Source organism: Sciurus carolinensis, chromosome 3, assembly GCF_902686445.1.
Source record: "Sciurus carolinensis chromosome 3, mSciCar1.2, whole genome shotgun sequence".
Taxonomy (NCBI): domain Eukaryota; kingdom Metazoa; phylum Chordata; class Mammalia; order Rodentia; family Sciuridae; genus Sciurus; species Sciurus carolinensis.
Window position 1 is genome coordinate 14,571,978 of NC_062215.1, and position 12,130 is coordinate 14,584,107.

Below are 12,130 nucleotides of genomic sequence, written 5' to 3' on the forward strand. Positions count from 1 at the left end.
TCAGAAACAATGATGAATTAGAAAATACACACATATCTTAAACACATTTATTTTATTTTATTTTTTTGGTACTGGTGATTGAACTCAGGGGCACTGTACCACTGATCTATATTCCCTAGCCCTTTTTTATTTTATTTTGAGACATGTCCTCTTTAAGTAGTGGAGTCTGGCCTCTAACTTGTGGTCCTCTGGCCTCAGCCACCCAAGTCACTGGTTATAGATGTGCACCACCATGCCTAGCTTTTAAACACATTTCCACTTACAGCAAGTAGTATAATTCTTTAAGTAATAGGAAGTTTCTGCCATAGGTCAAGATTTTGTTTTATTTTTTTCCAAATTTGGATCTGACTGAAATTGTTTTGTTTCTCTTAAAGAACACTCACATGCCACTTCTGACCAGGCTTAGACATTGCAGACATGTGGTAAGGGTTTGAGAGCCGAATCCTAGTTCTCAGCTCTTCATGTCCCAGTCCTGTACTGTTGGATCCCAGCTAACTTCACAGCAGCTTGGTAGCCACTCCCTTTTATTGAGTCTTCCCAAAGATTCAGTGGACCTCCGACTTCGTGGGTCTCATATTTTTTCAGCTTATAGAATATTTAAATGACAAGGACAAATGACATCTGGGGATGAACTTAACTGGGACCCAGGCAGACAGGAAATGCACCCCTGTCCTCAGCATGGCCTGTGCTGGGGACAAGAGGCAGCACTGGCTGCAGAAAGCATGGGAAGCGATGACAGGAAAAAGATCCAACCGTGGTGGCTGTGTTCTAGGATTAGAATTAGAAGACCTGTCCTAGTTTGTCAGTGTCTAGCAGAGACCCCGAGCTTGTCCTCGAACATTTCTGTCTATGTCCTCATCTGGGAATGGGGCCATTTGCTCCACTCACCCCACAAGGCTGTGGTGAGGCAGAATGAATGTGCTGCATTGTTAAGGGCCTGTTTTCCCACTATGGAAGTCTGAGTTTCTGGCTTCTCTTGCAAGTTGTCCTGTGGAGACTATAAGAGGTGGAGCCCAGCAGGGGGAACTCTAGCCATGCTCTGGGGGCCCCTGGTGGTAGACACGTGTGTCTCCTTAAAGAGAGGCTCACCTGGACAGTGAGCGGTTTCCAGGATAAGTGAGAGGTGATTTCAGAGGATGTCAAAAACGACTTCATTGGAAACTTATCAGGTGGTTTCTTTCTGGGGCTGTTTTTGAATTCAAAACTGATTCTTTCACTTACTAACAAATTAGATACCTACTATGTGCTGGCACCTTCTAGGTCCCGGGGCATAGCAGGGAAGTAAGTGAAAATGGAGGATTCTCCAGTCTGTTGGTTAAAAAATGTGTAATAGCCAGGGGAGCCGCCTGGGGCAAGCACTGTTGTTCTAAGTGCTGTTACGGATTCATGAATCTGATCTTCACAACAACCCCTTGAGGAACACGCCATCACTGTCCTGGTGAGGAAGCCAAGGCACAGAGTGATCAAGGCTGAGGCAGACAGCATCCCTGGCAGTTGGCTCCCAATTCCACATCTTCCCCTGTGACCGTGACACCAGGACTATTCTGGCGATTAAGATCCTTCAGCTGATTGTCCCAAGAGACCCTCAGGGGCTAACGTGGCAGCAGTGCTCTTCCCCCGAGCTGTGGGTGAGGTGAGAACTCTCCCAGACATCTCACGTCCTGTGTTTCTTTTCAGACCTACACAGTGGACATCTTCTCTGCAGGCTGCGTCTTCTACTACGTCATCTCTGAGGGCAGCCACCCCTTTGGCAAGTCCCTGCAGCGGCAGGCCAACATCCTCCTCGGCGCCTACAGCCTTGAGTGCTTCCACCCAGAGAAGCACGGTGAGCGGGTGGGGATTGGTCTGGCTCTGCCTCTGCACCCCAGAGGCCCTGTCCCCCTGCTGCTCACCCCTGGGCTTCAGGGAATGCCATGGCTGGAGTTTTCCTTGGAGCACCAGGAAGTTCTGAGTTTCCTGCAAAACCTGTGCCCTGGGCAGTGCCCCCTCTGGAGCCCTGTTTTTTCCAGCTCGTGATGTAAGGCTTGAATAATCTAAGGTTTCTTCCTGTACTGGCATTCAGGAGGACAAATTGTCCGTGCTTCATGAATGATTCTGTGAGAGCCCATGGTCAGTGGACACATTCTGTGCTGGGTTCTAATGGCCCATGGTAGCACAGTGCTATCTCGTGAATAAACTAAAATTAAGTTATTGTTTTGCTTAGGGGTTAATTTTTCTTATTCATTATAACAAAAGATTATTATAAAGGCCAATATTTTCATTATACAGTGTTTGATGACTGCTCTTAACTTCTTGGTATATAGCACTTATCTAGACATGTGTGCACACTTTTGTAGAATGGTCTTAAATCACAGTACTCCCAACACTCATTTTCCAACTTCACCTTGAATGTCTGTCTATGTCCACATCTAGTCATACCATCATTTTAATAGCCCATCATCCAGTCCCTGGAGGCAGGGTGGCTCCCAAGTCTCCAGTATTAGGTGTTTTCAATCACTCCTTTTCACAGAACGCACGAGGACTCCCCTTGTTAGCTGAAGTTTGGTGTGAGTTTTTAATTATCTTATAATTCATTTAAGTGGAATTGTGCATCCAAAGGTACGCAGATTTTGAAGGTTTTTGGTATTTCATTGTGCCTTTGGGTTGGAAATAATGGGTCGCTGATTTTTCTCCTTTGCAGAAGATGTCATTGCCCGCGAGTTGATAGAGAAAATGATTGCCATGGATCCCCAGCAGCGGCCCTCAGCGAAGCACGTGCTGAAACACCCTTTCTTCTGGAGTCTGGAAAAGCAGCTGCAGTTCTTTCAGGTACACGTGTCTGTTTCTCCATCCCAAGCCTTCATTCCTGTCTCTCTGATTTTGAAAATGTAGAAAAGGACAAAGACTAAAACAAAAGACCGATAATCCTATAACCAAGATAGAACCATGGCTGACAAGTTAATGTTTTTATGTCATAACTGGTGAAAGTTTAATTGGGGTTACACCATGCATACAGTTATGTATCCTGCTGCTTCTTTTTTTTTTTTTTTTTCCTGTACTAGACATAGTATTTTAAGTTTTTTTCATGTTGAAGTTCTAAAATTTTAACAACTATTTTATCATATGGATGTGCCAAAATTTTTAAATTCAGTGTTATGGAATTTACAAATATACAAAAAAGTAGATCAAAGTTCTACAAAGAACTTCCCTTTACCAATCTCCCAGCTTCAACAAGTATTAACTTCCACCCTCTCCCCATCCCTGATTATTTTGGAGCAAATCTCAGGCGTTATATAACTTTGTTCAAAGTCATAAATCCCTATACTGGATTTTTTTTCTGTCATCTTTCCACTAATCCTTGGTTGGCTCTCATTTTGCTTAGGGCAGATTCTGTGAAGTTAAATTACAGAATCAATGACTGTGAACTCCTTTGGTGTTTGGATAGTCTTCGTGACATTGCCAGGTAGCTTTGTGGAGATTATGCTTCTCATTCTTAGTGGTGTGCATTCAGCATGACTTGCCCCAATGCCTCCCGCCCGGCACGGCACAGCTCTGAAGAGCAGCCTCATTGGGTAGAGCTTTGCTCCTGGGTCTTGGCAAAGCAGAGCTTTGAAAGCACCATAATTCAGAAGTGCCCATCACACTGTCCTAGAATCCCACTGGGGCCTTGGCTGTAGTGAAGCCCTCAGAACATAAGCTTGAGGTCAGAAGTGATTGCTTCCTTCTCTGTGCTTTCTCCTGCCTCCTAGGGAGGACAGTGCCTGGCCCACAGCACGTGCTGGTAACCATTTGGTTGGTTTGGGAGGGGCGGGCTCAGTGCCATCTTCCAGGGCAGCAGCATGTAGCATCAGGGTCAATTACTGTTCCAAATTCTCAAGTCCAGGTCACTTTTATGGCAAAATATAGAACAAATAAAACTTGGGGCCTGGGTTGTGGCTCAGTGGCAGAGCACTTGCATAGCACGTGCGAGGCACTGGGTTCCATCCTCAGCACCACATAAAAATAAATAAATAATAGAGGTATCGTGTCCATCTACTACTAAAAAAAAAAAAAAAAACTTGCACAAAGGGACCTCCACCTCACCATGGTTTAGGATCAGTGTCTCTAAGTCGTGTCTTGCCAAAACAGCCAACTTCTATCCATGTCAGCTCAGAAACACATCCCTACTGTGCCCCTATGACAATCTGATCTCTCTAAGGCTTTTCTCTAGGATTGCAAATTAGGAGTTCAGTCAGGGTGGCTTCATCTTGTCTGCTCTTCCAGGCTGCTCAGTGTTAGCATGCGTGGGGCTCATCCCTGCCTGTCCCCTCCAGTACCGACCTGTCTTACGGGTGGGGGCTTGGAGAGGCTGACCCTCTTTCTCCTTATTTTTTGCCAGAAACAAACACAGCACAGGGCTTGAACCTAAGGAAGCCTCCAGATCCCATACTCTCACCACCAAGTTTTTCCCTCAAAAACAAGGCTTGGTTTCTTATCTTTTCTGATGTTCAAATGAGGAGTGACGATACTCCTAGTTGGTTAGGATTTGAGCATGTTTTATGGGATAGATAAAGCATAGGATGCAAATGGATCTCAGGATTTTTTTTCCTTTTTTGTTTTGGCAAATGCAGATTATACATATGGCTCTGTGTATACATGGTTGTGGGGCAGGGGGGAATTCCAGAGATGTGTTCACGGTCTGTCGTGGAGATGGTCTCCAGCTACTCATGGAGGAGGAGCATGGGCTAGGGAGGCAGAGGGCTGTGTGCTTGCTGGGAGGCCTCCTGGGCCCAAAGAGGAATACCAGCTCTCTAAGACCCACACGCGGCAGGCGTTCTGTGCTGTAGCGCGTAAACGCTACAGTGCTCAACACCTCCGACGCTGACCAGCATCTGTTGCCTTGTTTCCCTGGCAGGACGTGAGCGACCGAATAGAAAAGGAGTCCCTGGATGGCCCGATAGTGAGGCAGTTAGAAAGAGGCGGGAGAGCGGTGGTGAAGATGGACTGGCGGGAGAACATCACCGTCCCCCTCCAGACAGGTGACCTTACTAAAGCCCATGAAGGCATGTTTCAAAAGCAGTAGCCGTTTCTAAGAAGTGAGCATGGACCCAGCAGCTGCAGGTTGTTCAGGCTCCAAATCCCACTCCTCGGGTCTGAGATTTTCTCAGGTGTGGTCTGGGGTGTGGTTGTACTGACGTGTTTGATGTTTGATCTTAGAGTGACAGGTTAATGATAGTAACTGGGGGTCAGTTCGGATCTGGTTGCAACCTTGAGATGACTTTATGCTAACCCCACCCTCAGAGTGGGGGCATCTGTTCCTGTGACTGTAAGTGAAGTGATGTCACATTTCAGTCCAGTTGCTTAATCCCCAGGGCTCCAGGAATTGTTTTCTTCTAAAAATTTGTTTGTTACTTTCTTAGCCATTTCATCCCTTACTGTTTTCTAGATCTACGTAAATTCAGAACTTACAAAGGTGGCTCCGTCAGAGATCTCCTTCGAGCCATGAGAAATAAGGTGAAGAGCTTGTGGGTGCTGGGGGGGAGGTGGCCACACACAGGTACCCACCTCTTTGGATCTGTCCCTACCAGTCCTTTCCTCATGTTGGGTTCCAGCTCTCAGAGGCTGGACTTGACAAGTTAGAGGCTGTTTCTTCCCTCACGGTTTTTTTTTTCTCCAGGGACATTGAGGAGCAGGGTTAAGCTCTGTGGAGCAGCCTCTCTGAGCTATGTCCTTCAGGGTCTCTCTGCTGACTTCCATGGTGCCCCTGACTGACAGCCACCGTACGAACACTGTAACAGAGGCCTTCAGGGCACCTTCTCACACAGGCCCGGTCTCCAGGATTCAGGGAGGGGTCCTCCTTGTCTTCTGGGAGTGCCTAGGGGTGCTTTTGGTCTATGCTGTCACCAAGTAGCCTTCAAACAGGGCCCAACCCCAGGCACAGAAGTCCCCATGCCATATGGGATACTTCAATTCCAGGTGACTTTATTGCACTTGCAGCTGCAGGACTTTCTCTTGGTCCTGGTTGTCCTGGGAGCCTGTGCACCCTACTGCACCTGCCACTCCAGTGGGAAGCTCCACCTATTGTCCCCAGGCTGGGCCTTGCTTGCTTTGAAGCCTCTTCCTGAAGGAGGGAAGGAGGCAGGAGAGTTGGGATGGTCTGGGCCGTGGAAACCTCTTTTCCTTTCCTTTCCTTTACAGAGGAGCAGCCAGCGCTCTGTCTTCTAGCTGCCGACCCTCTGTTTCTGTATTCTCTTTGCAGAAGCACCACTACCGGGAGCTCCCAGTGGAGGTGCGGGAGACGCTGGGCTCCCTCCCGGACGACTTTGTGCGCTACTTCACCTCGCGCTTCCCCCACCTCCTCTCGCACACCTACCGGGCCATGGAGCTGTGCAGCCACGAGAGACTCTTCCAGCCCTACTACTTCCATGAGCCCCTGGAGCCTCAGCCCCCACTGACTCCAGATGCCCTCTGACCAGGGCAGTCCCTCCATTGTGGTGGCCCAGCTGTGACTGCAGACCTGGTCTCCGCAGTCCAGAGCTTGATGCCTCCCAGCTTAGCAGGGAGACCAGGCTTCCCAAACCAAGTGCCTTGAGCTGCCCACTCTGCAGCCAGCAGAGGATTATGCTGACCCCAGGAAGTGGGAGAAGTGACCCTCATGACCTATAGGGAGTTGGGAGGATGCTGGCCCTGAGAGCTTTATAGCCCAAGGATGTCTGCAGAGGAGGCGAGAAAGGAGCACTGCTGGCGCTCTGCTGGTTGAACTCACTTCAACTTGTTTCCTTTTAAAAGTCCCGTTTGATGCCAGCTGAGGCCTTTCAGGAAGGGAGCAGAGGAGTTCTGTGTTGCCTGCAGACTGGGACCAGCTAGGCTGGGATGCAGGAAGTGCAGCCTCTGCTAGAATGGGCTGGAGAGTGAGGGGCGCTGAGGAGGAGGCCATTCGGAGGTGTTGTCCTGGGGAGAAGGAACCTCATCACAGATGCACCCAGAGGCGCCCTGGCTACTGGTAACAGTGCTGCCCCAGGCAGCAAATCCATGAGCACGAGGTGTGAAGTTAGGGACTGCTCAGCAGTGCACACGGGCAGCTGACGGGTGTCTACAGGCTCTGGGAAATGAAGAGGACACTCTGTTCTGGAGGCTGCACTGGCCACTGCACCAGTGGCCTGAGCGGAGGCCCTGTGGTGGATTGTGTCCTGGGCCATGTGGGGCCAGAGGGGAAGAGTTCCCTGGCCATCAAGGAGGGCAGCTAACACGAGACTGGGATAGGGACAGGCCCTCAATAGCAGAGGGGAGCAGCCGAAGGGGAAACCTCTTGGCTGCCCAGAGAAGGCTCCGAGCCAGCTTGTGAGCAATGAGGCCCCTCTTTCCCTGAGACCAGTGGATCAGGATGCATGTGATGAGTCAGGGCCTGTGGGCTGGGAGCCAAGGCCAAGGTCACTGCAGGCTTTGTGGGCCAGCTTTCATATTTCTCCTGGCAAATCTTTTTTTTGGCGGCGGGTATTAGGGGTAGAACTCAAGGGCACTCGGCCACTGAGCCCCATCCCCAGCCCTATTTTGTATTTTATTGAGAGACAGGGTTTCAGTGAGTTGCTTAGTGCCTCACTTTTACTGAGGCTGGCCTTGAATTCACGATCCTCCTGCCTCAGCCTCCGAAGCTGCTGGGATTACAGGCGTGCGCCACTGCACCTGGCTCTCCTGGCAAATCTTAATCTATTTTGATCATTCTGTAGAATGCTATATTAGCATAAATAAGTTAAACTTAACTTGAGGCTTACTCATGAGGAAGAAATGCAAGATATCTTCTATTTTGTGTGGTACCAAAAATCGTCATCCTCTTGAGAGTGTTCCCATGTAGAACATTATTCTCTAATGCTAAAGAGTAAAACAGTCTAGTAACACTATGTAAATGTATTAATGTCAAAGTAATGTTCCCTAAATTATGTCAGTACCTTTTTTTCCCCTTAAAACCAATCAATATACATTTCTAACTTTAGTTTTAGTTAGAACCTCTGTCTTTTCCCTCCCAAGAGCTTAGAGGTTATGGTGCAGTCATGGTCTGTGGGGGGAAATGTTCTATGGGAACTTCCTACAGCTGAGTCTCCAGCTGATGATGTCAGAGCAGCATCGGCACCTATATACAGAGACAGGGTCGCTGTGCAGCTTCCTGTGAGAGCTTTTCTGCTTGTGCTCATATCAGAGTCACTTACCCAAAGTTTATTCTGCCTCTCTAGAATTCAGTTCCCTTCTTTCTAATGACTAAAGTGGCCTTTTGCTTAATGTAACCCTACATTTTTGAACCTCATGAAGAACCCGCTTAGACCTTGCAGCCTGGGCCCTTTGGTCGGCTCCCTGGATATTTCCTGCCACATGGTCTGTCCTCCAGGAGCACAGCCAGATGTGTTTTTTCCAGCTCTTACCGGGTCTGCCTTCACAGCTCTGTCTGTATACTTGTACAGGTCACTTTGCTGGTGGGCCCAGGAGGTGACAGCCTGAGAAAGTATCAGGAGGTAGAGCAGGTGCCATGTGTGATTCAACAGGACTCCTTGCTGCTGGGACTGCTGCTCACCTCCTTCTGGCAGCTTCTTGCGGCCCAGCGTGGTCATCTCCCGGCTTTGGCCCAGCTTGCCTGGAGACAGCTTTTTCGGCTACTTTTCCACTCACCAGATAGATGAGCTTCTGCCACCCAAACTCCTCAAACCCTTTACCCAGCACATTTTATTTTAGCACTTACTACATGTGCTGGGCAGGACACAGGTACCAGAGAAATAAATGGGCCAGACAGGCAAGGCCCCTGCCTTCACAGAGCTGCCTGTGAGAGTCACCAACAAAGACGTCAGTGCTGTGAAGAAACCCCAGCAGCAGGGGAGGTGTGAGTGTGGGGTTTGTACCTCTGCCTTTAAATTGCCCTTTTCTCAGAGTCCATGGGCTCTGACCAGGTCACCATCTGTCCGTTCTCTCTCCTCACCTCGAGGGACCCAGGCACTTGCTTTGAAAACACCTGGGCATCATCTGGTGAATCCATTTTGCGTCTAGAATGCCAGTTTCCTGTTTTGCTCAGCAAGGAAGGTGCTCTCTCTCTGAGGCAGAATGGCTCCGCAACACGGTGCACCCAGTCCAGGTTACAAGGCTTCCGTTCCTGGAAGGCTGTTCAGCCTTCTAGAAGTGTGCTGTCTTCACCTCTGACACTTGGGTCCCATCTGTTAGGAACCAAGGACTCTCACTGAAATCTGTCTTGACTGTGTGTGAAGCCTCTCGCCATGTGCCATGTTCCTCTTGTTGCTTCTTAAGTCTTTAACCTCAGTTTTTTGAAGCGCACCACATAGCAGTCATTTGGCACCAAAGCGTGTGCACTTTGGGGAATGCTGTTACCTCTTGATCCGTCACCAGAGCATCTGTGTGAAGCCTGCATGCAGGCGTCCTGCTCTCGCTGCGGCTGCGTCGCAGGCTCTTCATGGAAACAGCACTGGTCAGTTTCAGACCCATATTGGGTTGGAGGTCTGCAGGGCAGGGGGTCCAGGGAAGTGCTTTCTTTCCACCAACCCTGGAAGATGGGGTCTTGTCAGGGTTGGCCTGACCCTGTGGAGAGGTCTGTGTGAATGTGATTCAGTTGTCGTTGGCAGTGTTTTCTTGCCCCAGTGGAAGAGTAACTGGCTGTCAAGGTGAACTTCCCGCAGAAGCTGACCCCCGGGTTGCTCTCCCCTCCTGGCTGCTTTCTTTTCAGCAGCTGGGCTTCGGCCAGGTGTGGCTTGCCCACTGTTCCATTCTCCATCTCTTCTTTGAATCTTTGTCTGCCCCTTGTTCATTGTCTTCGGTTGGTCATTGGTCGGAAGGTGCCAGAAAAACCAGAAGAGCCAGCACAGCAGCCCTTGGAAGAGCGTCTTTAAATCCCATGTGCCCTCTCTTTGATCTTTGAGTTTCTGAGACCACGCTTCTGCTCATCCCTTCCCATCCGGGAGCAGTGGTGTCAGCCGGGTGTTCTGGCAGAAGGCCGTGGGGCCTTTGTGCAGGAAGCCCACATTCCCCCGAGTCGAGCTGTCACCTTGTAGGCAGGGTATCTGCTCTCTTCTTATTCTCTGTTTTCTGTATGAAATAGTGATTTCCCATGAGTTACTCTCGTTCCGATTTTTGTTTAGACACCAGAGTCCTTTCCATATTCATTGGAAAGCCACAAAAGACACCTTGGGCTGGGGAGGTGGCTCAGCGGTGGTACACTTGCCTGTGTGCAGATGGCGCCGAGTTCCATCCCCAGCACCACAAAAATTAAGGACGAATCTGCCATGAGCCTGTCCCTGGAGCAGCCTTAACCAACGCTGCCGAAGTCCCCACCTCGGGCCTCTCCTGCTCTCCGTGTTTGGGGGGTACAGTATTCCTTCCCAGTGTCCCTAAAGCTGTGACGGGGGCGTCCCCACTCACCTAAGCATTACTGGTCAACCATGCAGCATTCTCACATGCAAACGTGGTGTAGTGTTCTTTTGCAATGTCCTATTTATTGAACCTATTTATATTTATTTAATTTTTACTCTGAAGTATATCCAGTCACGGTTGCACTTGCTTAGAGCACATCATCTGTTTTGGATAGCACCCCTGACCATTTTAAAACTGGAAAAGGAAGAGTTATACAGTATCCTTCCATGGATGAATGCCTTACAGTAGTCTTGTCTTTAAAGGTGAATAATTTGGTCGGGGTAAAATGTTAATTTTTAGGTGATTTTTTTTCTTTTTTTAAATCCTGTGCCGCCATGTCTTCTCTGTGGATGGTTTAATGTTTAATTGGTATGTGTTAATTGTGTGGTACAATCTTTTTTGTGGAATCTAAAATTTTTTTTAGTTTTATATTTTATAAAATGCCAGATTGTACAACTTTTATGTGTATTTTTAAAGCTTGATGATATGAGGGTCATTATCTGAGTTAACGGCCTATTTTTGTACCTCCTGTATAGTTTTATAATCTGCTGATTGATGATGGCATCTTATGTCAAGCCAACCACAAATAAAGGTAGTTTTAGATTTGGGAGTTGGTTTATTCTCTTAGGGGCCTGAGCCTCGCTCACAAGCTGGGGACTCGTCCTACTGTCTTCTGAGGGGCAGGCTCCACAAGGCCTGAGCCGCCGGCCCAGCTGGCAGGACAGTGTGTGTCATCCAGCAGGACCCAGGGCCTGGAACTCTCTCCTTGGCGGAAGTTTATGGGACAAGCTTACCTGAAACATTGCCTGAAGTTCCCAAAAGGACTATTTGGGCTGAGTTTTTAGGAATGTGGCCAATTGAACTGTGAACTGACATGTCACTCAGTGAGAATTAGGCTCCAGAGCAGAGTCTGCAGCGTGTATACAGCCAGTAGGATTCTGGATCAAGAAGCGCAGGAGGGGAGAAGAACCATTATTGCGGTAACTCGGCCAACCAACACTGGGAAAGCCTCAGTGGGCGCACAGCACCAGCCCTCGGAGGTCCACGCACACGCAGGGAACGAGCCCAGTGAGGTGTGCCGGTGCTCAGAACCCTCCCAGCGTGCTCTCTCCTCCCCAGCCCCATCCTGTCTGGAGACGTCAGGTGAGGCTCCCTGGGCTCTCCCACCAGGACAGGGACCACTCACAAAGAGGAGGCACGGCAGGGCCTGCATGGTCGCAGGCCCCCTCCCGTCTCATGCCTGAGGGACTCTGGGAACAGCACTGAGACCTGCAGACACACCTCTCTTGAGCACTGGGTCTTAGACACAGCCACATCCCAGGAGAAAGAGAGCTGCCCTTGGATTCCTCTTGGGGCTGCTCAGCAGAGCTGGGACCCAGCCTAGAAATGGCCCTGGCCTGGGAGGGGGTAACTGGGAGCTCCCTTTGCTGCCTCTGAGAACAGAGAACAGAGTCCTCAGGGGAGGCCAGTTTCTGAGGAGACTTCTCCCCGCCCCGCTGCGCCATGCTGCCACAGCCAGGGTTGACTGCCCGAAGACAGGCCCTGTGAGGTCAGGCACTTCGTATGAGTCAGTGTCAGGCTATGAAGAAGTTTCCTATTTTCTGTACTTTTGTTAGATTTCATTAAATACAAATAGACAGACATACAAAGATTGTATAGTACACATCTCCTGTCAGTCAACGTATCCACTTATATGGTCTTTTAATATGTGGATCATCTGGGTCATTTGTGCCCATATTTACTATAACTTCAAGAGATTGTCAGTCGACTG

General features: G+C 49.2%; 1 protein-coding gene across 2 annotated transcripts in view; it reads left to right on the forward strand.

Annotated features, from left to right (window-relative positions):
* Nucleotides 1-6,629, forward strand: part of Ern1 (endoplasmic reticulum to nucleus signaling 1) — a 78,328-nt gene extending 71,699 nt beyond the window's left edge. The window contains exons 18-22 of one of the 2 annotated variants that reach the window (XM_047544856.1): nucleotides 1,678-1,825; nucleotides 2,681-2,808; nucleotides 4,874-4,997; nucleotides 5,405-5,472; nucleotides 6,218-6,629. In XM_047544856.1, the coding sequence (XP_047400812.1) occupies nucleotides 1,678-1,825; nucleotides 2,681-2,808; nucleotides 4,874-4,997; nucleotides 5,405-5,472; nucleotides 6,218-6,430 (681 nt within the window). In that variant the 3' untranslated portion in view covers nucleotides 6,431-6,629. The remainder of the gene's footprint in view (nucleotides 1-1,677; nucleotides 1,826-2,680; nucleotides 2,809-4,873; nucleotides 4,998-5,404; nucleotides 5,473-6,217) is intronic. The other variant, XM_047544857.1, reaches the window with a different exon arrangement.
* Nucleotides 6,630-12,130: the final 5,501 nt, after the last annotated feature.